At 33.4% G+C, this 26,027-nt stretch overlaps 3 protein-coding genes across 6 annotated transcripts; all 3 read left to right on the top strand.

Moving 5' to 3' along the window:
• The first annotated feature begins 3,290 nt into the window (after positions 1–3,290).
• On the top strand, positions 3,291–4,423 carry LOC135134006 (uncharacterized PPE family protein PPE21-like). Its single transcript, XM_064062573.1, has 2 exons — positions 3,291–3,317; positions 3,371–4,423. Exons 1-2 carry the CDS (start codon positions 3,291–3,293, stop codon positions 4,421–4,423), a joined length of 1,080 nt encoding a protein of 359 aa, XP_063918643.1.
• A 3,615-nt stretch (positions 4,424–8,038) lies between these two features.
• On the top strand, positions 8,039–8,524 carry LOC135134168 (tenecin-3-like). The gene is made up of 2 exons (XM_064062787.1): positions 8,039–8,149; positions 8,206–8,524. The coding sequence occupies exons 1-2, from the start codon at positions 8,138–8,140 to the stop codon at positions 8,482–8,484; spliced, it is 291 nt and encodes a 96-aa protein (XP_063918857.1). The 5' UTR covers positions 8,039–8,137; the 3' UTR covers positions 8,485–8,524.
• A 4,095-nt stretch (positions 8,525–12,619) lies between these two features.
• LOC135134256 (uncharacterized) lies at positions 12,620–14,203 on the top strand. 4 transcript variants are annotated; one of them, XR_010281261.1, is made up of 5 exons: positions 12,620–12,927; positions 12,978–13,599; positions 13,656–13,718; positions 13,778–13,820; positions 13,874–14,203. XR_010281261.1 is itself a non-coding variant. In XM_064062884.1 (5 exons), the coding sequence occupies exons 2-5, from the start codon at positions 13,594–13,596 to the stop codon at positions 14,044–14,046; spliced, it is 285 nt and encodes a 94-aa protein (XP_063918954.1). In that variant the 5' UTR covers positions 12,663–12,930; positions 12,978–13,593; the 3' UTR covers positions 14,047–14,203. The 4 variants fall into 4 exon arrangements, 1 of the variants encoding a protein (XP_063918954.1); XR_010281259.1 differs by having other exon boundaries at positions 12,624–12,930; XR_010281260.1 differs by having other exon boundaries at positions 12,624–12,930; positions 13,656–13,727.
• The last annotated feature ends 11,824 nt before the right edge of the window (positions 14,204–26,027 follow it).

Below are 26,027 nucleotides of genomic sequence, written 5' to 3'. Positions count from 1 at the left end.
TTAATCTTGTCATTTTACTGGTGAGCAACAGAAACATAATTATAGTTTGTTAATCAAACTAAATGTTTGAACGATTCGTATTTGTGTTTAATAGCATTTTTAGCCCAAACAAAACAAACATTAGACATCGCCTAATTAAATACTCGTTATTAGAAACCAAATGGACTTTTATATCGACACCTACGATAGACTAATTGTTCTTAAATGAACAATCCCTTATAAATTTCAAAAACTGTACCACGATATGTACCATCTTAAAAATGGCACGTATAATACAAACCACGGTGTTGTTGGTAAGATTTTCTTTTCTATTTTGTGTTATTAAAGACTTCAATTAATTATTTTTTAGGTGCTTTTGACAGTAGTACTGGCAGTACCATTAGAATTCCCTTTACAACAAGGATTAGGATTAGCAGACAGATTTGTCGCAGCAACCCATGTTGTTGCTTTTGGGTATGGTCACAAACCCGATAAAAATCAAAATGAAAAGGTTCAAGAACAAGTTACACCAGAGCCTAGATAGTGTACTGGATTTATCATGATTTCTAAATAAATATTTTTTAGTTTTGTGTCTCTTTCTATATTTTTGCTGTATTATTATTATAATACTTAACAATGCCTACAATTTTAAATAAAATATACCTAATCTATCAATTGCTCTTCTCTTTACTAGATTTTCAACGGTTTTTTGCAACTTAGTTCAAGAATAAATCATGAAAGATGTTAAAAAATGTGTCACTTAATGTCTTAATGCTCCCATTGGAAAAATTTCGTTTAATGAAGTCACGTGTTTTAATTTTCTTAACACCTATAAATAGTAAGCTCCAAATTCATTTACTAGTAGTGGAAACGCTGGTCTCCGTTATGTCTCGTTTGATGCTTCTCTTATTTGTGGTAATTACCCAATCCAAAATTTTGAAAAATACTTATTACTTTTTAATTTTTAGAGCGCCGTTTTGGTTTCTTGTGTATTAGCTGCTCCGGATGTAATTCATTTGGGCCCTACGGGATTAGGTCTTTTCGATCGATTCAACGCGGCTGCTCATATAATAGTCCACGGAGAGACCAGTGAACAAGCAGCTGGAGGACATGGTCATCCTCAAACTGTTCCAGAAGGTCCTCGTGATGATGTAACTATAAACTATGGATAAACTATTCCCTGTTCACGATATTTGGAAACTGCTAAAATAAAATAAATAAAGTGAAGAAAAAATGAAGTTTTTGTTTGGTTTTTTACACCTATTCGAATTTTTTTCCCAAAATTTAATTTTCAATCTACCTTTTTGCTTTTCTTTTTGACATTCACTTCCATGTTTTTTTGACGCTTGATAGTTCCTAGAATCTGAAAAAACAGATCTGTTCATTTCTGTCTGTCTGTCACAAGTATGTAGTCTTTATCCTTAAATTCTAATACTGTTAAATATCGGATGATTTTTTAAATTTCTGCTCTAATTAGCCATGACACTTCCGTTAGCCTTTCATTTACATTATTGATGTAAAGATTATGACTAACTAGAGCAGAAATTTAAAAGATCATCTGCTGGTATTTCCGAGTTTATATATATGTAGTTTAATAATAACTAAGTTTGATGACATATTGAATGACAAGTGATACAACACCAAAAGTCTAACAGGACTAAACTTGTTGGAAAATGCCCCTTTATGTCTTTAAATTATCGTTTTTGTGAAGTGTTCTATTAACAAAAAGAAGTTAATTGATAAATTTAGATTAATAAATAAATTAATTTTTATTAGGTTTTTTAATACATTTGTTCCCTCTCCAATCTGCCACATCCAAATTTTTTAATATCTATTTATCACACAACTTTTTACTTCCCGAGCGTAACCAAAGGAAGTATTGTAATCGAGTCCGTCGGTCGACTCTATTTTTACGTTTTCTTGGCCTTTCATGACCCCTAGAGGACGAAGAAATAGGTCTCCCGTTTCCGTCTGTCTGTCTGTCTGTCTGCCGTCCCGGATTTTTATTAGATAGATAATCTCCGAAAGTACTGAAGCGATTGTTGCGAAATTTTGTATTTATATTAGAAATTTCATGTAGATGGTAAAACGCTACCCAAAATTTGTCTAATCATCCCCACCACTAATGCGATGACGTCAGTTTTAAATTGTACATAGTAAATTGGTTTTAAATTGTATAAAACAACATAGTCCTACACCTGTAGTTTATGACTCCGATTTGAGTTTTTACCCGAAACGTCCTGATTTTGGAAAAAAAAATCAAAATTATGAAACAACATTTTGCAAACCGAATGCTTTGAAATTTTGCAGATGGTTGACAGTTATGACAAGCATGATAAATTTTTAATCAAAATATATTTACTTTTCCGCTCCAAAAAATTATGATGAGTCTGTACTTGTGATTTATCATTCCATTCATAAAAAATTAATAAATGCGTGAATTTATTTTATTGATTTAATCAGAAGCTACAAAACCGAATGCTTTGAAATCTTGGAGATGTTTTAAAGTTATCATAGGCATGATAAATTTATTGCCCAAATGTATTTGGTCATCCCCCTCTAAAAAATTGACGACGTCACCTCAAAATTTTGCTGAATAAATCCTATCTTAAATGTGCAAAATATGATGAGTCTGTAGTTGTGATTTATCATTCCATTCATATTTTTTGGATTTGCGTATACAGGGTGACTCAAAAAAAAAGTAATGAAAGTGTGAATCAGAAACTACAAAACCGAATGCTTTGAAATCTTGGAGATGTTTTAAATTTATCATGGTAAAATTTTGATCAAAATGTATTTGCTCATCTTCCCTAAAAATTTGATGACGCCACCGCAAAATTTTGCTGAAAAAATGCTTAAATGTGTAAATAATGATAAGTATACACTTGTGATTTATCACTGCATTAATATTTTTTAGATTTGCTTATACAGGGTGTCTGAAAAAAATTAATGACTGAATCAATTAATTTTATTGATTAAATTACGAATTACAAAAATGTAATACGAGAAAAGACATAATAGGCTTGCAGTCGTCACGTTCCCGACAGCGAGGGAAGTACTGCCTAAACTCTTTACATCAATTTTTTCCGATAGTATCAATTACCAATACGTTTCGAAAAAACAGTGACTAACGTGTTCTTGGAAACACCCATTACACACAATAAACTGTTGAAACAAGAACAAAATGGTAAATTAATGTGGGGAAATTATTTCGTACTTAAAATACCTGACCCTCGTTTGTCGTCTGTATATAGTTAATAAATCTGTATAAAAGGAGTACATACACTGTGTGAAAAGACATGTTGCTTAGGATGGCAGGAATCTTATCTTTCGTCTTTGTAAGTACTATTTTTCAATTAAAAACTATATTAATTCACCGTATATTTTTCAGATATCGGCGGCTACTTTTGCTTGTATCGCTGCTGCACCACAAGTAGAAGATGCTGGAAGAGGATTTCTCGACAAATTAGGAAAATTAGGTGAACAAATTACACAAGGAAACCGTAACAATGGACAGTTAGGAAGTGGCGGTTTTGGTAGTGGTATTCAAGGAAGTGGTGGTTCTGGCAGCGGTACTGGAAGTGGTTTTGGAAACACCGGCCAATTTGGAAGCGGTCTTTTAGGAAATAGTCAATTGGGAAGCGGTCAGTTAGGAAGTGATAGTCTTGGTAGTGGTATTCAAGGAAGTGGTGTTTCTGGCAGCGGTACTGGAAGTGGTTTTGGAAGCACCGACCAATTTGGAAGTGGTCTTGTAGGAAATGGTCAACTGGGAAGCGGTCAGTTAGGAAGTGGAGGTCTTGGTAGTGGTATTCAAGGAAGTGGTGGTTCTGGCAGCGGTACTGGAAGTGGTTTTGGAAGCACCGGCCAATTTGGAAGCGGTCTTTTAGGAAATGGTCAACTGGGAAGCGGTCAGTTAGGAAGTGGTAGTCTTGGTAGTGGTATTCAAGGAAGTGGTGGTTCTGGTAGCGGTATTGGAAGTGGATTTGGAAACACTGGCCAATTTGGAAGCGGTCTTTTAGGAAGTGGTCAACTGGGAAGCGGTCATTTAGGAAGCGGACATCTCGGTCATTTGGGCAGTAGCCATCTCGGAGGCGGTCATTTGGGCAGTGGCCATTTCGGAGGCGGTCATTTCGGCAGTGGTCATCTCGGAAGCGGCCATTTGGGTAGTGGTCATCTGGGAAGCGGTTATTTGAGTAGTGGCCACCACGGCAGCAGTCATTTGGGCAGTGGCCACCTAGGAAACGGTCATTTGGGTAGTGGTCATCTCGGAAGCGGTCATTTAGGTAGTGGCCATCTAGGTAGCGGCCATTTGGGTAGTGGCCATCTGGGAAGCGGTCATCTAGGAAGCAATTTGGGTGGATCCCGTAGTTCAGAAGAGAGACCCAGTTTTGGAAATACTTCGGGGGAGGGCTACTCAGTCGAAGAAAATTCTGATGAAGAGTAATTTGATTAATGACTATGGTCGCAATTAAGGCTGCTAAAATCTTGAAATAGTTGTTATTATAATCTTCTAGCTTACATTTTGTACTAATTAAATTAAAGATTCTAGTTAAAGAAAAAACTAAGTTATGTTATTTCTAATAAATACAAAAAAGTAAACTTCATAAGAATTAACAACACACAACAATTTTTACAGGGCAAATTTATGTGTTTATGTTATACGCTTCTAGAACAAGTATTTTGTAAAGAACTTTTATAAATGTTGACCAGCCTCATTATTTATCAAAAAAATGTCCCAATGTCTATTTCTTTAGACTTTTGTTAGGGACCAGACAAAACTTAATACAATTACTTATTACAACATAAATAAAAGATCACGTGACTCATTTACGAAGCTGTAACATTATTATCTTTGTCTTTACAATATAGGAAAGTTAACAGACATAACAACACAATGTTGATTGCGGCTTCCTGAGCGATAGCTGAGGTGGTAAGTAAAGTGTAAGGTCATTTTGATAACATCATTTCTTGTGTTCTTTGCTCGCATAGGTCCTATAACGTCAAAGTTTATCCCATTTCCCTCTGTCTGTTCTATTTGATCTAAAATTTGTGACTAGACAAATTTGCAAAACTTACCAGTCACTTTGAAATTTTAAAATAAACTTGAAGAGTTAGAGTTAGACTGATTTATTAAAAAAAAGAATGATGGAAAAGATGGAAAAGATCTTACGTCGGAGCGTGGCAATATACAAATAAATTCATAATAAAATATAGCAATTATATATTATTATAATTTTCTTTTATACTGTAAATATTTGTATGATACTCGTGTGAAAACTCCATTGCATTACTCACTTACATACAGCGCTCGACTGCGTCTCGCGCCGTATTCCCGTTCGTAATGCAATGGACCGTTTTCAACACTTGTAACATAAATAACTATTCCAACAGTACCATTACTGTGTTAGTGAGATATAATGAGATCTAACAAGATCGAAACTGGAGTCTACTGCTTTCCAACGGGTTGTCTAGCCTTCGGTGTGATTAAACATTTTGCAGTACCATTACTGTTTCGAAGAAAAAGTGACTGACCTGTTCTTAAAGATATCCATTACGCTCACTAAACACTTAAAAAAAAAAAGATAAATTAATGTGGGGCAACGATTTGATACTTTAAATACCTGCATCACGTGATTCTCATTTGTCGTTTGCAGTAAAGAAATGTATCTATATAAAAGAGGTGATATGCCCATATTACATAAAAAAACAAACTGGTTGCAATGGCACGGTTATTATTTTTCGTGTTTGTGCGTATGATTTTTTAATTAAAACGGTCTCTCTCAGTTCTCTTTTTTTCAGATCTCGATAGGTACTTTTGAATGGATTGCTGCTGCACCACTATTAAAAGATAATTATAATGAAAGAGAATTTTTCGATAAATTGAGTGAAATATCTGGACATATTACCCACAAAAATCGTAACAACAGGCAGTTAGGAAGTGAAAATTCTGGTAGTGGTATTGGAAACGATTATTTTGGAAATGTTTATTTGACTAACGGTCATCTAGGAAGTGGTCATCTAGAAAGCAGTCACACAAGTGGTGATGTAGAAGACAGCATACATTTTGATAGTTCTGCAGAGGATGATTACTCATATGAAGAAGATCCTTATCAAAATCACAATAATAGTTATTATCATCCATAATAACACTAGATTGTTAACAACATGAGACCACTTTATATTTGAATTCACTGTCTATGCATATGTTGCAAATTAATATTAAATTAAATTAATATTTTAATTAGGAAGAAAATTGTAAAACTGTAAGTTATGTAGGTACTTCTGACAGGTATAAAAAATAAATGTTAGAATTCCATTAAAAATAGCCATATTTACTTAAAACTATTGCATCTTGTATTACATTCGTGAGTTATATCAGGATACTTTTCAAATTAGTTTAACTCCCAGACGAAGCCAGTAAATCAAAAGCTATAATTTTTTGCACAAATGTTTACATAGTCGTCGTCTATTTCAAATGAATTTACACACTTCGAAAGAGAGCTTTTACGAAATTTTGGAATTTTTAAATTACCATCATCAAAATTACGAATATCTAAAACAATAATTCGTTTGTGAGTGTGCTGAGTTTATTTCTTTGAATTTATCAAAAATAATTTATTTATCCAAAATGGAATGATTTGTTGCACTGTCAAAAAATTATGAAATGCTTTATACATTTGTAAATTAAATCGAAAAATCCCAGCTCGTTACAGAAATTATCTTAACGTCAAGCATTAAACGAATTTCACTCCCATTACAAAGCAATTAAACGCTACGTATTAATGATCCATGTGATCACACTTAGATGCGATTTTCGTACATAAACTAGCATTGCTGTCGTAACAACCTGTTTAGAGCTAAAAAGTAAACTTGGAAGTGAATTATTTTACAGCATTTAACTTACGAATTTTTAGATTTTTATTTACACAAAATTGTCAAAGCAGTCAGTAATTGAAATACAGGGTTGACGATATTGAGGAAGGCACTTTTAATTTTGACGTTTTGGTTAACGATGCGAATTCCAATACCCTAAGAACAAAAATGACGTTTATAGAGAAAGATCATTAACAAATTAATTAAATAAGGGAGATCAGGTATCTATTTTAGGACTGAAGCACATTAATTTCGAATATTTAATGTTATACTAGTTTATGAAACTTTGCACACGTCAATTTAAGGCAAATGTAACGATTTACATTTTGCTTTAAGAGTAATACTGGGTAAATCGCTGCTGACAACTGTTGGTGTTTTTCGCTAAATGTGGACACAGTCCAAATTTAAAATCTTTGTATTACAAAATAAAAAGTTAACCAAAATCACTTATTTATTCTCTCCAAAAAAACGGATGACGTTATCTCGAAATATTGATGAATAGATCTTATTTTAAATGTACACAATAAGATGTCTTTTTATAATTTATGTAGTTAACAATATATCCCTGATTTAAAAGGTGGTTTAAAAAAAGGTGCCCATCGAAAGAAATTAAAAAATTTGAAAAATTCTAAAACTGATTTACGAAACATTATATACAATTGATGATGTCATCTCCACAATTTATTAAATGACATAAATCTTCACTAAAAAATATGCTATGGTATCGTTTGTGTGCTAATAACATTTATTTATCTAAATTGTTTACTCAAGTTCAAAAGGTTGTAAAATAATAATTTGCATAAAAATTCCATTGTGTAACTGTGTAAGTACATTTTTTAAATTTTCAGATCGTTGTATGAATGTTCAAACGAACACGAAAAAATATTCATTTTCTACAAGAATAGATGCTGTCTGAATTTTTTCTTTTGGATTTTCGTAAGTATAATACAATATTATTGTAGCTCGTTAAAATGTAAATAAGCACATATCGCAACAATTAAAATATGTAGTTTATCTCCTATAAACATAGAAAAAATACAAAAATTATCAACAAAAACACATGAAATTGACCCTTTAGAAGCCAAGTGGAAAATGATTAGTTTGTAGGTCAAAATTATTCCAAAATGATATCATTCTCGGTAATATTTATTTAATAATAACTTTTCTCGCAATGTGATGATAAAAATTACATTTATCAGCTTTCAACTCAATATATAAGGATCGAAAAAGGGCAAGAAGCAATAGTCACCGGTTTGCTTCAAGTTAGAAACACAACGTTGTAAAAATGAAAGTTCTCGTAAGTTTATTTTAAGTTTTTCCTAACACAAGTCTAACATTTTCGTTTTTTCTCAGATCCTTTGCTTGGTGCTGGTAGTGGCGATCTACGCCGCCCCCAACCAACACTACGGTGGTGGTGGTGGTGGTCAGCAAGGACACGGTCAACACGGTCAGCATGGTCAAGGTGGCTATGGAGGAAATCTCCACACCAGTGGAAATCCAGGCCGTGGTGGACAAATTGGAGGATACCCAGGAACCCATCACACCGGAACTGGAGGAACTGGAGCTCATCATGGTAACATTGGCGGCCAAGCAGGAACACACCGTGGCGGATACCAAACCCATGGCTATTAATTTCTGTATGTGTTTCTAAATAAACTGTAAAAAATCGAAACGTATTTACTTAGAACTTCCCGCGCCCCTAAAACACAATAAAGACCCACCGATTATATGTCGGGATGTCTTTGTGAACCAATACTTCAATGAAATAAATTCTTTTCAGAATTACAAAGTTAGATAAATAAAGGGTAATCAAAAAGTTTTCAGATTAGATTTGGCCATGTCTTTGATTAAACTATAAAAGTCATTTATCGCTTTCTGTCTATTAATTAATAGCTATTAACATGCCTAGGATGTAAAGAGTGTCACAACCGCCGCAGCCATCCGTTTGAAAGACGGCTAAGGCGGTTATGGCACCCTTTACATCCGTGGTGTGTTCAAGATTTTTTAACGTTTATATGATATATTTCGGTACCATTTTGTTGTTTATTCAAAAAAAATTTGTGAACAGAATTATAAAAATGATGGATTTAGGCGACGTATTGCCCGAAAATGTTTAAACTGCAGCCAGTCAAACATTAAACAGTTTACATAAAACCGGTAAAGATTAATAAATTGAGTGAAATATCTTTTCAATTCCTTGACAAATGTTGACAATTGACATTTCGGTAAAGTAATATGTATGTTACCCTGCCGATTTTACATACAGGATACAGTTATGGCTGTCCTACCAGCCAACTTTTATAAAAGTGAACAGGCATTTTTTAATTGACAGAACCGGAGAAACGTTATATACGAAATATAAATCATAAGCTTTATTTTTAACACAATTTTCTCTTTAATATTTCATTAACCATTGTTATTATAATTACATTTTTCAACAATCTATGTTTGAATTTTAATAACCAAAAGTACCTAATAATTTATGGCGGTGGTAGATTTGGCCGTACTTTTTTTTTCCAAGAATGAAAGTAACAAATTTTTCTACCATTAGATACCTTTCTACCTTTTATAAAATCTGATTTGAGTTTAACGGATAAAAGTAAAACTTTTCTGAACAATTCTGGAAAAATGACAATTTAACTTTGATCACCATAAACGGTTATTTCGACAGAACTTCTCTCGCCTCTGAAATACAATAAAACAAACCTAGCTTTTTCGAAATATTATAAAATTTGATTGTGCGAATTTTATTTTTTTTATGAGAACCCGGATAAGTTAAAATTTTTTCCAAAAATTCTAGATGTCTAGGGTGAAAATTCTGCACGGATTTACACACCACAAGTGCAGGAGTATCTAATTTTATCAAATTTAAAAAACTTTGTATTATAAATTTTGGAGATGACGTCATCCCATTGGTGGTGGAGATGATTTGCCAAATTTTAGTTAGCGTTTAACCATCTACAAGATATTTCTAATATACATATAAAATATGGCAATAATCGATCCAGTAGTTTCGGAGAACACTTGTCTAATAAAAAATGGATACAGACACCAGACAGACAGATAGACAGACAGACAGACAGACAGACAGACAGACAGACGGACATACGGAAACGGGAGACCACTTTTTTCGTACTCTAGAGGTCATGACACGTCGAGAAATTAGTACTGGACGTAGAATTGTTGACATAGGCCACTTATTAACAACACTGAAATCAATCAGTACTTTAGATAATATTGAAATAACTCATGAAAATTGTTATCGTTTAAAAATTGTTTTCTACTACATATTTCATATGTACGGAATATTCGGTAATCTTTGTACTGAACCTGAAAATCATAACTATATACAAAGTCAATTATGCAGCTATTTGTGGAGCTAGATCAACGGTCGTAGGTTATTCTCAAATTTCAGAATTTTGTTCAGCTCTAGATATCCCTCAAATACCCCAGCCGACATATCGTAAAGCCGAGGCTAGAGTTCTAAAGAGCATCGAAGCACTTTTCGAAGAACAAACCAAAACGCAGGTAAAGAAAAGTACCGATTAGCTGTGAAGGCGAGGGAGGTAGATAATGATTGCGTCCCATATACTACCGTTACAATGCACTGTCTGGGGTAGGACGTATAATTGGTGCCAGAACTAAAAAAATACTTTATGTAGGAGTCAAAAACAAACTTTGTAGTTTCTGTAAAATCTATATGAAACAGAAAAAAGAAATTCCAACAGATAACTGTTTTAAAAACTAGGAGCAAACATCTATGTCCATGGAAGTTTCAATTATCTTAGAGGGATTTACTTTAGATACTTTATAGGAGAATTATAGGCGACGAGGATAGTAGCGTATTAAAAAAAGTTCGGGCTGCAAAACCATATTATTTTATAGAAAAAATTGAATGTAGAAATCACATACTTCGTAATTATTGTTCCAAAATTAGAGAAATAATTAAAACAACGAAAGCAGATATCACTATTAAAAATGTTTTTAAAAATAGTATTCTAAAATTTAGAACAGCTATTATAAGTGCTATTAAATTTAGCAAAAATGAGCCTCTTCCTTCTTTTCCAGCATATATTTGGCAATCACGAACAATGTGCAAGTTATTTTTGTTATAAAAGTGGACAGTCAAATGATATTTTATTTTCTACTTTCGCAAATGGTGTTTTATACGAACCTTACAAACAAGTTTTAAATAGAATTGCAACTTTGTCGTCTAGTTTACTTTTTGATATTGAGAACAATGCTGTGGAATGCTACAATTCTGTCGTTAATAAATTTGTGGGAGGAAAAAGATCAAGTTTTTAAGTTTTTCTGCACGAGGATCCTATCAAGGGTGATGCTTTGCTGCGGCAATAAGTTATAATAATAAGGGTACGTTCCTAATTACGTTATTAAAAAAAAAAAAAAAAATTGGGGAGACCAATGTTAGTATACGGAGGCGTTTGTGGAACAAAAATTGAAAAAAATAAAAACGATTAATAAAACTAAAACCTCTATTAAAAAATTGCGTAGCCGAACTCTGGATTCCGGTAAAAATAATATCGTCAACGATGAACAAACGAAAACTGCAGATATATTACCTGAAGTGTATGAAAGAAAAAAATCGGATTTATTAATAAAGCTGTCACAGAGTAACGTAAACGCTATTGAAAAAGGTACTTGTGGTCAGCGAATGTGTAGGGAATGGAGTAAAGAAAGGACAAAATGAGAGACGGAATTAACACCGCAAATACCGTTAAAAGTATTGTGTATTCCGATAAAACTTTATGAAAAAAGTCTATACAATTTGGTATTGACAATGAAGAAAAGGCCAAAGAAAAATTTGAAGCTCTAATAAATTTGAAAAAAATTTTTAGGAGCTTCTCCAGATGGGTTAATAAATTCTAATTCAATTGCAGAGATTAAATGTTCATATGCGGCTTGCAGTAAAAATATTAAAGAGCTATTAAAAATAAAATCATTAATTTATTGTTCAATAAATCCAGTTATTACAATTACCTAATTTGAACCCGAACCACAACTATAGGTATGTATCAGGTATAACAGGGTCCAGTGCATATAACTAAAACTTAATGCTATTGTCAGGTACTTCAAAGGGTGGTCAAATAAGCTTAAGGTATTTAAAAGGTGCTCTATTGTGTGGGCCATAAATTACAGCTTACCGCCTCAGCTAATATTTTGGGTTGCCTAACTTACTAAAATTTGCCCAAAATGCTTTGCAGTTTTTTTACAATAACTAAAAGAACTAAAATTTTAACAGAAAACGAAGAATGGCGCCTAAAGTAGAAAAAAATTCTCTATCACCTCGATATTTTTTAAAAGCACACCGAGTTATAGTTTTCGCTAAAAATCCGCTGGGGTTTTACGCACTTTATTTTTTATTTTAAAAACTGCTACGTTTTTTAAAAAATACAAGGCGCTTCCTTAAAGATTTTTATGTCATGAACACGCACATGTACCGCCCTGCTCTTCAACTGTTAAAATAAAGGCGCAAAATGGGTTGGCGTTTTGCCTTATTTTGGCATCTTTTAATGACTGTGTGGCGGAGCCTTAATTGTCTTAGTTAAAGTTGTACTGAACCTTTTTTGACGACATCGTCAAAATTGTGGAAGTATGAACACTTTTAACAACTTACTGAAATCTAGAAAAAACATTAATATCTCACTCAGAAATTTATTATTAAATGTCTGAGAAAAATTGTAAACTAATTAGACTAATTAGTAATTCTTTTAGAATAATGGAAAGGGAAAAACCTACATTTTGAGTTGTACAATTTTTGAAATTCTAAGAAACACAAAATGAGGCATTTCTCAAAATCATTCTGTTACAATACTTCCCTCACTTGCCTCCTAACACGTAAAACACGTTTGTTTTCTCTTCGATGACCGTCCTTCATGTTCATTCATGGTTTTGGTCCATTATGTTTCAAAATTTACCACGCTCATCACCAAAGGTTGGGCCAATCAACCATAAAGGGTACCAAATGCTGGGATATATAAAACCCATCTGGTTGACACAAACGACAACCAAATTAACAGTTGCAAGTTCCACACCACATCAAAAATGCGCCATTTTGTTGTAAGTTTTTTGAAAATTTAAATTTTGTGTTAACTAAAATTTTGCAGATTTTTGCCGTGCTGGTGGTAGCTGTAGCTATGGCAGTTCCTGCCCGTAACTTCCGAGGGAGTAGTCTTCAAGGTAAAACTGACAATCGTCAACAACAACAAGCACAATCTCCTGAAAGTGAGACTGAAGGATCGGAATCGGGAGATTCATCTTCGGCAGATAAGGCGAATGAATGTCGCACCCTGCTGCAACAAGCCGGTGGATCTGGCGATGCTGAAAAATCCTCCGAAGGACAACCTGAAAATGAATCTGAAGAACCAAAGGAGGCGGACGGTGGTATGAATGCAGGGGCTGGGAAACGTAATGCTAGGAAATTTTAATTAACATGGTTTGTTTTATTATCATTGCAATATTATACCATATTTAAGTTAGGTAGTTTTGTTGTTATGGTACTGTATTTACTGACTCATTGTATAAAGGTTATGCGTCATAAACGATGATAAAAAAGTCTTTGTTTCTGGTTGCCTAAACTTGAATCATTGTCCTTTTGCATAGATAGGGCCGTAATTTTCATTATGGTATTTGTATAAAAGGAAGAGAAAGTGTACAAAAACAGTATTAAGTGAAAAGCAACAACATAAACGTTTAGTTTTGAATTTGGAGATCATTGGCATTATGAAGGTAAGTCAGATTTATGTTATCTATTTTAAATACAAATTATTCAAATTTAAAAACAGGTGATCACAATAATAACTCTTCTGGTTGTTGTTTTCGTCACTGGGAGTCAGGCGGATGCAACAGTAAGTAAAGTATATGTATTGGAATTTTCAAAATATTTGTGACGATTTTCTTGTTTTAGATATCTGGAAAACTTAAACACTCAAACAGTGAACAAGAAACAGGTAAGTTACTTATAGTTGGAATATAGTTGCTGTAATTTTAGTTTCTACTGCAGGACCCTATTTTGTGCGGGGAACAAATGAATATTTTGCCGAATCATACCCAAACTATGGTGGAGGCGACGGTTTAAGAAATCAGTATTGCTATTGCTACCCTCGCAGAATTCCACTATTTCCATATTCGAATGGACCCCACTTTTCTCGGGATTTCAAGAACAGGGAAGAATAAAGATTAATGTCTTTATTTTAAAACTATATCTATAATAGTAATGATATTATACCAGTGACATAGTTGATGAATGTATATGCAACTAATTATACACTTTAGTATTACCAATACTTTATAAATATACTGAAAGAACAATAAAATAATAGTATCAAAATTATTTACTTATTTCTTATTTATGTAGTTCTACTTAACTTTATTTAGTTTTTAACAAGAAATCTGAGCGTCAATGCAAATATCATACTTAATAGGCCTTGTTTGACACGAATAACTTTTAAGTCTGAGAGAAATCATTTTAACATATACCTTTGTATTAAAATAAACATATTATTACGTGAAACCAGTTCAGGTAAAATTTAGAAAAATGTCTGCTACACGTGTTTCGATATGCCGTACCTTCATCAGGAAGGTGAAGCTATAACTTGGATATTGAGCTAAAATATGATCTGTTTTTATACCTGAAGGTAACTAAAATCAATGACGCTAAAACACATTATTATGTGTTTTAGCCAGAGACTTTAAATACATAGACTGGCTGTTAGTAACATTTCTAATGCATTTTGGTGAAGCCACGGCGCATGGTAGTATGGACGCCATTGCTATAACTTTTATGTCAAATTAAGTGAGGTTGTGGTGGTTAGCAGCAGTAGTTTCTAGCACAGAACGTTTCTAGACCTCGAAATAAAAGTGGTTGTGTGTCGGGACTTACGAGATTGTTTGTAAATATGGCCATTAAAAATGATTTGGTAACTAAAATGTTTGCCTTAACTTTGCAAAGTAGGACCATACATTCTTTTCTACATAATGAACATTGTTTAGTATGGATTAGTTGAACGTAAATAATTCTTATTTTGATTTATTGCTTAAATTAATTTTGAGAAATTATTTGACTCTCGGAATAGGTTATGAGTGCCGCTTAAGTACTGAGCGTGAAAAAGCTATCTCTTTTAAGACAAAAATTCACGAAATTAATTTTGTTTCAAGGACATTAATATTTTTAAAGGTATTTACATATACATATAGATATTATTATGCTAAATAAATAATTACAATTTGTTGTCTTTTCTATTTAACATTTTAAATTGCATTTTGTGACCGGAAAATTCAAATTTCGCGCACTTACGGTTATAAGCAATATGGCGGTCGAAAAACTTCACGTTTTTCCTGACACAGCCAGTCTATGTATTAAAGTGCCTTTACACTGCATGATTTGTCATATGACTTTTGCTAATACAAATCGTATGATAAATTGTATGATTTCAAGGAATCATACCATTTGCAGATTTTGAGTTTAGACTGCTGTGCTTTCTCATATGATTTTTTCGTTCGACTTGAAGCGTGGTGGGGTGAGAGCAAAGTGTCACTGTCAAGCGACTCTAACCTAACCTAACATTTGGGGGAAGCGAAACACGTTTGCTTGACTTTGGATATTTTTTGTATTAGCCTCACATTAAATTTAAGAATTGTGTGTAGTAGTGAAAATTTTATACAATGAATAGTGAACAAGTGGCAAAATATCAAAGTGGTTTACTGTGCTTGATTGTGGGGTTATTAAAAAGAAAGTAATCGAGACGTAATAAAGATCTCGAGTAAAATAAACAGTTTCACGGGCTAGGATCAGAGGCTCGGTCGATCTATAATAACCTCACTTTCAACTGCCAATTTATTTTAATTTCTTGAAAAACGCGCGAAATTTAAAATTATCGTACGAGAACTCTCTTCAAAATAGACCCCGTCCTATTCTGGAAATCTGCTATGATTTGCTTATGACCGCTCTTATGATTTGTGTTATGGGTCAAGTAATATGAGAAATCATACAGTGTAAACACGAAAAAAGCTGCACTAGGAGAAGTCATATGAGAAGTCATATGACAAATCATGCAGTGTAAAGGCACTTTTATAAAGTCTCTGGTTTTAGCTTATATGTAGCTATTATTTTAAATTCTAGTGTATGCAACCAATTATACAAAGAACATTACTAAGATGTCAACAAACAAATTACATAAATCTTATAAAAATTGTGCACCTTTAGCAGTGGTACTGAAAAAAATCAAAATCTAAAGAAATAAACATTGTATCGGGAAACTCAATACTTCTCTTTTTTTATTAAACAGAAGACATTTGAATCGATCATAATAATGGTAATTCCCCTTAATTTATTCAAATATTTAAAAGAAAAATAAACTCACATATTAATGCAACAAGAATCCATATCATAAAAATCGTCAAAAAATTGTAAATGGAAAGATCATCACTGGGATGTGTAATTATGGACTGCTCATTGGACGTTCCCATTAGTGACATGAAGAAGGGCACTATTAAATGCACCTCTTCATTTAAAGGTGTTGTGGTGATCGAATTTAAATCAAAATTTTCGCGCTGGAATTAATTAACAGCGGCGCGAAATCACATTTGAATAATTTGAATTTGAAAAAAAAATCAATCACAAAAAAAAAGAAATCGTTAAACATAGGCAACCAAATATGCACGGTAAAGCTTGCAGGGTAGTCGGACAATTAGTAGCACTAGGGGATTTTAGTTAGAGGGTTGGTGGTTAGACGGAAGCAGCATGGCGGCGCGTTAGTCTGAATGTGTTTTTGTGAGTGTAAACCTTAGATCATATAATAAATAGATACCACCATGCCGTGTTCTTTCCCTAGGACAGCCTGTGACGACATCCTCCTGTCACACATCTCTCTCGTGCATGGAGGAATTACAATGAAGCTATCCTTGCCTGATCACTATTTGAATTTTGCGCGCCTAAATTTTAGGAAGTATGTCTGAACTAACTTCGGAAGAAAGATGTTGACAGCTTGATTTTATAAACAATTCACAGTAGATAACGAAAGGAATAGTAAATTATTGGGCAGCAATTGTGATCCTTTATGACTACATCACTTAAAATAGGATCTTTGTTCTAAATTCTAAAATTGTTGTTTGTACAACAACTCGAAAGAGAGGTTAGAAGAAACATCTGTCAAAAGCGATTTGTTGCGCTGGTGCGGTACAAGGATGGAAGTGAAATAGACATATACAGATGAAATGCATATAACAAAGATGAAGATGTGGTGATCACACAAGGATAGCATTATACTACTCCCCTTGACGTAGAAAACGACAACAGATAGCTTCATGTCTAGTCACAGCTTTCAGTTTGAGTATTGGTATCTATTTATTATATGATCTAAGGTGTAAACACATGGTAAGAGCTAGTTTAAATTAGTTGGTGTGGTAGTTAATAAAAGGGAGCAGGCCTTTGTTTAACGGCAATCAATCGTAACCGACGTCGCTCAGTCGGCTTTTAATAAAAAAAAAAACATGCGATCTTTCAACGCGAAACACGTGCTGTAAATTTGTTTTATTGTTCGTAAATTCACCAATCAAGTTAGTTTTCTTAATCCTCAGCTAGTGCAAAAACAATTTAACAATCAGGATTATTTAAATAAACCACTTGCTAGAAGATTTCATGAAATTCACTTAGTCAGGAAAATACCTTTGTTGTTTAATTAGGAATAGGTTTCTGGATGCATATACGTAAGTGTTACATTATAACACTTCTTAATTCTTCACACAAGATTGCTAATAGTTCATTTACGGCAGTTAAACAAAATTCATTATACTGCGAACTGGCGGGGGATTAAAATAATTTCTTCTCTTAGGCGGTTATCATCGTTATTATCGTCGTTATCATGATCACATCACTGGGGCATGTCCTCACCACGTTAAAGATTGATTACTTCATCGAGGCTTGTCCTCGCAACGCTAGAGATTGATAACATCAACGAGGCTTATTCCTCCCATCGCTAAAAAATACATCATGGAGGAAATTTCTCGCAACTATAAAATGTATACCACCGAGACGCTTTTTCCCTCGCAACGATGATTGGATATTTTTGTGTCTGTTTATTATGTGTTTTGTTGGGGTAACCAGTTCGCGGTATGCTAAACTCTCAAAGTAAATTGTTTTTTTTAAGTAACTAATCACTTGGATTATGACATAATTTGACATAATGTAAACTCTTTGTTTGAATCGTTGATAAAGTGTGGCAAATATTAAGCTCATGTAAATTTTCTTAACTTACAATATTTCTCAATCTCACAGTTTTAACTTCAGTAATTTTCTTTGTTGTATAATTTTCATTGAACGTAAATTTCCATGTTTTGCAGTTTAACCTCACATAATATTGTTATTTGCACAAGTTTATTTCACACCAGATCTTTTGTTTTATAAATCTCTGCTAGTTTTGTTTTGTAAATATTTTGTTGATGGATGTTTCCACCGTATAAATTATCTGATGTCCAATTTTAACCTTACATAAGAATTATTTGTTGTTTAAAATTTCACAAGATTGTATGGCGAATTTAAATGTTGTTTATTGCTCTTTTGAAACCGTAACACTTGTTCAGTTGTTGTTAATATCAGAGTTATAAGAAATTGAACAAAAAAAATGGAATTGAAGTTAAATAACACAGAAAACACGGCAGAAGCGAACCTAGTCGAGCTGGCGAGATTTATCGTGTCACCTGTACAGGTCCACAGGTTTGGATAGATTCAGGGGCGGCCGCCGATGTTGTAGTGCTCTCGACTTAGCCCAATAGTCTAGATCTAACTGCGGATCTGCGATCGTAATGGCCTATTTTCGCACAGCATGTTCGTAATGGACGTGTGCGTGCGGGTAGGCTTTGCGATAGATAGACCGTCGTGGGGGGGAGAACAGCCCCAGACCGGTAGCCCCAAACTCCGCTTGTGCTTGCACGCCCAGAGGTACTTTTGTTGTGCTCCTGTTAACTGCCGTAACTTTAAAATCTGACGCCACACGCCCGTAATAACTTGTCTATTTGCATCTAGTTACTTTAATTCAGATTTTGCTTTGTTTCTTTAAATTTGTGATATTCATATATTTACATTGATTCCAAACAGATGTATAGGATTTTGCGTTTGTTCTTTTTTCATATGTGTATGTCTGTCAATTAATATACGATAGGGGGTTTTTGGGGCTGAGGAGTGAATCCTCGTAGCTTATTTCCTCCTGAGATGGGTGCCATGTTAACCCCTCCAAAAAAAAAGTTTTGTCTATTATTTCTTGCGCTCTCGACTCACACGCAATCTATGCTCACTTGTATGAAAGAACGTCTTCCCGCCATGTTTAAAAAAAAAACACAACATAGGTTTCCATTTTGTTAGACGATCACAGCCAAGGCCAAATTTTGAATTTGTTGAATTTTTCGCGGGCCTTTCAAACTTTTTCAGGGTCAATTTAAAGGCGGGAAGTTTGGGTTATCACAGTGTGGTGGCCAAATTTGAATTAAAATTTCGGGCTGAAAAAAACCAACGACGCGAAATCACATTTGAATAATTTGAATTAAAAAAAAAAAAATTAAGAAAATCGTTAAACATAGGCAACCATGTGCAAGTTTAGTTCTTTTCCGGTAGTTGGTAGCTCTCCTAGGGAATTTTTGGGTAGTATCTAGTGAGAGGGTTGGTAGAAGTTGCCTAGCTTGGTAGAGGATTGATATGCGTCACTTTGTTGTGTGGCGTCACTATTGTTTGTTTGGTGGGAGTGAAACCACGCGGTAAGGAATCTGGATTAAGCTTAGTTGGTTTGGTAGTTAAAAAAGGGGGGAAGCCTTTGTTTAACGACAATTAATCGAATCGATAACGACGCCACAGTTTCCCCAACAAGCGTAATTAATTATTGCTGTTTTTCTAATCGGAAATAGGCGAATTTTCGACCGACGCTAACATGTGGTGGAATTTGATTTACTATTGTTTGTAAATTCACAGTTCATGTTAGGATTTTAATCGTTACGGGTTCTAACACAATTTAACAGTCAAGAGATTGTTCAGATTTAACACTTGCTATGAGATTTCATGAGATTCACTTGCTCAGGACTCATCCTTAATTTATCAAGTTATAAATAAGGTTTCTGGATGCTTACACTTAAGTGTTACATTATAACTAGAGCTGGGCCGTCGAAATTTATTTCTCCCCACTATCCATCCTGTCAGGCCAGCAGTGGAACCCGCTGCAGCCTTGCCTTGCTCGCTTCTCGCTTTCGAGTTGTGTATTATTTTTGATAATTCACATAAATCGTTTTATTATCAACGTGACCAACACTTGACCATTATTAAAATTATTAGTATTGTTATTTCGTGGATATGGATTTTAAAATTATCAACGGACGTTCAGTTAACATTATTTTTCGCGTAATTTTCTTCGCGATACGTGACATCGGCTGCGAGTCACTGGTCTGCTGTGATAGGGATCAATTCGCAGCGCGTGAATTTCGACCGCCTAGCCCTAATTATAACACTTCTTAGTTCCTCACACAAGATTGCTAACGGTTCATTTAAGGCATTTAAATCAACTTAACGTTGTCCCACTCTGAAAACAGGACCGTGGAAAGTGCGGTAGAATTCATAATATGGTCGACTGAGGGTCGGGGGGATTAATTTTTTCCCCTTTGGCAGTAATGGCAGCAATCATCTGGACATCACATCACCGAGACGTATTTCTCACGACGAGGGAAGTTACGTCACCGGGGTATATATATATATATATATATATATGTTAATGATAACTTTCGACCTCAAATTCTCTCACGTATATATACTTTTGGGCTCAAATTGGAAGTTTCGGCCTCGCCGTAGCTTTTGAGGCCGAAGTGACTCACACATTCAACGTAACATTTGGACTCACGCACATCCAGTGACATCTTTTAACAGTAATTTTAACAATTTTGGTTTGAGAAAAGATTGTTAAGTATAAAAGTTGGTTGCATAGATGATTTACTTAACAAAGCTAATATTATGACTAGGTTTTATATAAATACGGGAAGTTGTTTGAAGGTAGTACATAATTTCCAGAAGAATGTTGGAAATTTATCTAAAATTAAAGAAAATATAAAGCAACTGAAAACAATTGGACAGTAGAAGAGCCAAAAATTCAGAAAGAAGTTAGAGAGTAAGAAAGAAAAAAAAAAGATACACAACAGCTATAGAATGTAAGAAACGGAAAGTTGAGGACATGGAATGAAGACAGGGAAATTTGGATGAAAAATTTTACAAAGAGAGTTGGAATTAACTGAGCAAGGAAGCATAAAGAGAAGGGGTGGTAATTATAAAAAAAAATAGAGAGGGAATGGAAAAGAAAAGCGGGGAGGACAAATGGGGTTTAAAATTGCTTGTTTGAAATATTGCATTATTAAGAAAAATAAACAGAATTTATTTAATGAGTACATAAAATTTTGATTTTGTGTGATTAACAGAAACATGGATACTAAAGAGTAAGGGGAATAAATTGAATAAGGAAAAAGGAAAAGTTGAGGGTGAAGCAAGTGGGGGATCCATAACAGGGGTGACAAAAGATATAAAACAAATCGAAGAGCGGGTAATAGAAGTGGAACGCATAGTGGAAAGAAAGATAAAAGAAAAAAAGAATTTGCATATTGTATTGCATTGGAATTACAAAAAATTTGAAGAAAAAAATTTAAGAAAAAATTGAAGAGTCTAACGAAGAATTTCTTCTGATAGGAGATGGTTTTAACGCCAAAATAGGCAACAAAAGCAGGGAATATAGCGGAGAACGCACAGAAAAATCTAAAGATAAAATTTTAAATAAAGACAGAAAATTTCTATGGAAATTAATTGAAGAAAGAGTTTGGTAGTCTTGAATGGGGTGAAGGAGGGGGATGAAGATAAAGAATTTACCTGTATATGTAACCCAGTAGCTGATGAAGAAGCCGAAACATTTAAATTAGGAGAAAGAATTGATTCCGACCACATGCTATAAGAAGTAAAATTGAGGGATAGAAGTAGAAAAGTCGGAGTCACAAATAAGGAAGTAGATAAAAAGGAGAAGGGAAGTGAGCATTATAAAAGATGTTGGAAATTGAATTCAAAAGAAGTAAGCTAAAATAAAATAGAAGAATTAAAAACAACAACTGAAAAAGCAGCAATAAGAAAAGCATTTATAACGAAGAAATCAGAAAAGAGAAACAAATGGCGCGTTAATAGATGAAGAGATTTAAAAACATAAGAAAGAAAATGTTTACGAAGGTGTAAAAAGGGAAAGATAAAAAAGAAGAGTACTGTCCAACAAGAAAAAATAACAGGTCGGTGTGAAGAAAAAAAAGAAGAGATTTCGAAAGAAGAAATAAAATAAAAGCCATAAAATCAGAGCAAGAACCAAAATAAGGAAAAACAAAAACATGATCAGTGAAGAAATGCTAATAATACAATGGAAGTACCATTTCATGAAACTAATGAGTGGAAATGAGAGTATTGTAGCGCAAAAGAGTTAAACCGAGAATGCTGAGAGAGAAAGAATGGCCGAACATTACAGTGGAAAAAATATGGAAACAAGTTGGAGGGTCGAAAAGAGGGAAAAGACCAGGGAGGAATGGATTGGTAAATGATGTATGGACGTTTAGAACGGATGATTTGATTGAAAGACTGTGTGAAATAATGAATGAGATGTGGAAAAGTAAAGGTCTCCTCGAAAGTGGCGACAAGGACAAATACGTCCAATGGCGAGTATAAAGGAACCTAGGTACAATGGGGGTTATACTCGTCTAAAGATAATATCAGAAACAACGCCAAGGTACCTAGAGAGAGAAAGAACGAAGGAGAAAAAGTAATTGCTAGACAGAGGGGTGGACATGAAGAAAGAAACAATAACTTTTGCTTAAGCGAAAGCAGAAGAATATATAGGATGTGTGGAGAAGTGCAAGAGACTTTAGAATACATGCTACAAGACTAGGGCGAAATTAAAGAAAAAAGGAAAGTATAACAGAAATATTGAATGAAGATGGAAGAGAAGCAGGGTGGATGAAAGGAGTGGAAAAGAGCGGAGTAAGGCTGGAGCAAAGGGGATGCGATAAAGGAAGTAAATTGTAAAATCCTTGATTGTTGACCATTATTATTGCTATACCACACCAAAATAGTATAAATAAAAATAAATAAGTGGCAGAGTGGTGAACTATCTAGCCTAAAATTATTTTCATCTTTTGTACAATTCGGCCTCACAGAATCGTAGAAAACAACTTTCAAACTTACAACCCAAGCTAAAATTAACTTAATAGCAGTTATTTTAATAACAAATAAAAGAAATAAACCTACAAGAAAAAGTCATAATTGTGTTATTAATTATGAAGTAACTATTAAAAACATCTAAAGATTGTGATGCCAAAAGTTACTTTAAATCAAATAATGGCCTTCATCCATAGAAACTTTTGGCCTCATAATTACATGACGAATAACTTTCGGACTCATGTGCTAACATACATTAAAGTACAAGGTACATGAATAAATCTAAAATCGGAAACCCAAAATTTGGTCAAATCGAGGCAGTAAAATTCATGTGAATCAATATTCGGTGCTATATATTCAGGCACACGCCCAAGTGTAAAGATTCAGATTTTTTCCATAATACGAAACATTTTGTATGAAGTTAAAACAAAATTAGACTGTGAATGGTTGAAGTATCTGTAGACGCATTCATAAAAATATTTTTTATTCAAAGTTAAAGTGATAATTTAAATTTTTTAAATACTTGCTACTTAGCCAAATATAAAGGACGATAGGTCCAAAGTTGCTATAAATGAGCTAATTATTTTGATATGTTTGTTTCCATATTAGCGTGGGTATAAATTTGGGTTAGGTAGTTCTGCAATCAACCAATTATTTATTTTTATTTATACTATTTTGGTGATACCAGTTTCAGGGTTCATCCCCTTCCTCAGCCACCTCGTCAGTAAACCTATGACAATTTAAAAAAGTCAATATTTGGTTAAATTTTTAGACTTATTAGTGTTAATATTATCAGGAATTTGATCTGCCGTTTTTTGAGCCTAAAATACTTGATTGTTGACCATTATTCTTGCTATACCACACGAAAATAGTATAAATAAAAATAAATAATTGGCAGAGAGTTGAACTATCTAACCTAAAATTATTTTCATCTTTTGTAGACTTTGGCCTCACAGAATCGTAGAAAACAACTTTCAAACTTACAACCCAAGCTAAAATTAACTTAATAGCAGTTATTTTAATAACAAATAAGAGAAATAAACCTACAAGAAAAAGTCATAATTGTGTTATTAATTATGAAGTAACTATTAAAAAAATCTAAAGATTGTGATGCCAAAAGTTACTTTAAATCAAATAATGGCTTACATCCATAGAAACTTTTGGCCTCATAATTACATGACGAATAACTTTCGGACTCATGTGCTAACATACATTAAAGTACAAGGTACATGAATAAATCTAAAATCGGAAACCCAAAATTTGGTCAAATCGAGGCAGTAAAATTCATGTGAATCAATATTCGGTGCTATATATTCAGGCACACCCCCAAGTGTAAAGATTCAGATTTTTTCCATAATACGAAACATTTTGCATGAAGTTAAAACAAAATTAGACTGTGAATGGTAGAAGTATCTGTAGACGCATTCATAAAAATATATTTTATTCAAAGTTAAAGTGATAATTTACATTTTTTAAATACTTGCTACTTAGCCAAATATAAAGGACGACAGGTCCAAAGTTGCTATTAATGATCCAATTATTTTGATATGTTTGTTTCCATATTAGCGTGGGTATAAAGTTGGGTTAGGTAGTTCTGCAATCAATCAATTATTTATTTTTATTTATTCTATTTTGGTGATACCAGTTTCAGGGTACATCCCCTTCCTCAGCCACCTCGTCAGTAAACCTATAACACTTTAAAAAAGTCAATATTTGGTTAAATTTTTTGACTTATTAGTGTTAATATTATCAGGAATTTGATCTGCCGTTTTTAGAGCCTAAAATACTTGATTGTTGACCATTATTCTTGCTATACCACACGAAAATAGTATAAATAAAAATAAATAATTGGCAGAGTGTTGAACTATCTAACCTAAAATTATTTTCATCTTTTGTAGACTTTGGCCTCACAGAATCGTAGAAAACAACTTTCAAACTTACAACCCAAGCTAAAATTAACTTAACAGCAGTTATTTTAATAACAAATAAGAGAAATAAACCCACAAGAAAAAGTCATAATTGTTTTATTAATTGTGAAGTAACTATTAAAAAAATCTAAAGATTGTGATGCCAAAAGTTACTTTAAATCAAATAATGGCTTTCATCCATCGAAACTTTTGGTCTCATAATTACATGACGAATGACTTTCGGACTCATGTGCCAACATACATTAAAGTATAAGGTACATGAATAAATCTAAAATCGGAAACCCAAAATTTGGTCAAATCGAGGCAGTAAAATTCATGTGAATCTATATTCGGTGCTATATATTCAGGCACACCCCCAAGTGTAAATATTCAGATTTTTTCCATAATACGAAACATTTTGTATGAAGTTAAGACAAAATTAGACTCTGAATGGTAGAAGAATCTGTAGACGCATTCATAAAAATATTTTTTTATTCAAAGTTAAAGTGATAATTTAAATTTTTTAAGTACTTGCTACTTTGACAAATATAAAATACGAGAGTTCCAAAGTTGCTATAAATGAGCTAATTATTTTGATATGTGTGTTTCCATATTAGCGTGGGAATAAAGTTGGGTTAGGTAGTTCTGCAATCAACCAATTATTTATTTTTATTTATACTATTTTGGTGATACCAGTTTCAGGGTTCATCCCCTTTCTCAGCCACCTCGTCAGTAAACTTATAACACTTTAAAAAAGTCAATATTTGGTTAGATATTTAGACTTATTAGTGTTAATATTATCTGGAAATTGATGTGCCGTTTTTTGATCCTAAAATACTTGATTGTTGACCATTATTCTTGCTATACCACACGAAAATAGTATAAATAAAAATAAATAATTGGCAGAGTGTTGAACTATCTAACCTAAAATTATTTTCATCTTTTGTAGACTTTGGCCTCACAGAATCGTAGAAAACAACTTTCAAACTTACAACCCAAGCTAAAATTAACTTAATAGCAGTTATTTTAATAACAAATAAGAGAAA

This window comes from Zophobas morio, unplaced genomic scaffold (assembly GCF_036711695.1).
Source record: "Zophobas morio isolate AGI-343-1 ecotype UQ-CSIRO unplaced genomic scaffold, CSIRO_AGI_Zmor_V1 ptg000023l, whole genome shotgun sequence".
NCBI classification, from domain to species: domain Eukaryota; kingdom Metazoa; phylum Arthropoda; class Insecta; order Coleoptera; family Tenebrionidae; genus Zophobas; species Zophobas morio.
The sequence above is the reverse complement of the archived record's forward strand: the minus strand, read 5'-3'. Positions and strand labels throughout refer to the sequence as shown.

Coding starts and splice junctions, on each gene's coding strand:
- LOC135134006 (XM_064062573.1), top strand. CDS start 3,291: ATGGCAGGAATCTTATCTTTCGTCTTT. Junction 3,318..3,370: donor GAATCTTATCTTTCGTCTTT/GTAAGTACTATT, acceptor TATATTTTTCAG/ATATCGGCGGCTACTTTTGC.
- LOC135134256 (XM_064062884.1), top strand. Junction 13,719..13,777: donor GGAGTCAGGCGGATGCAACA/GTAAGTAAAGTA, acceptor TTCTTGTTTTAG/ATATCTGGAAAACTTAAACA. Junction 13,821..13,873: donor AAACAGTGAACAAGAAACAG/GTAAGTTACTTA, acceptor TTTCTACTGCAG/GACCCTATTTTGTGCGGGGA.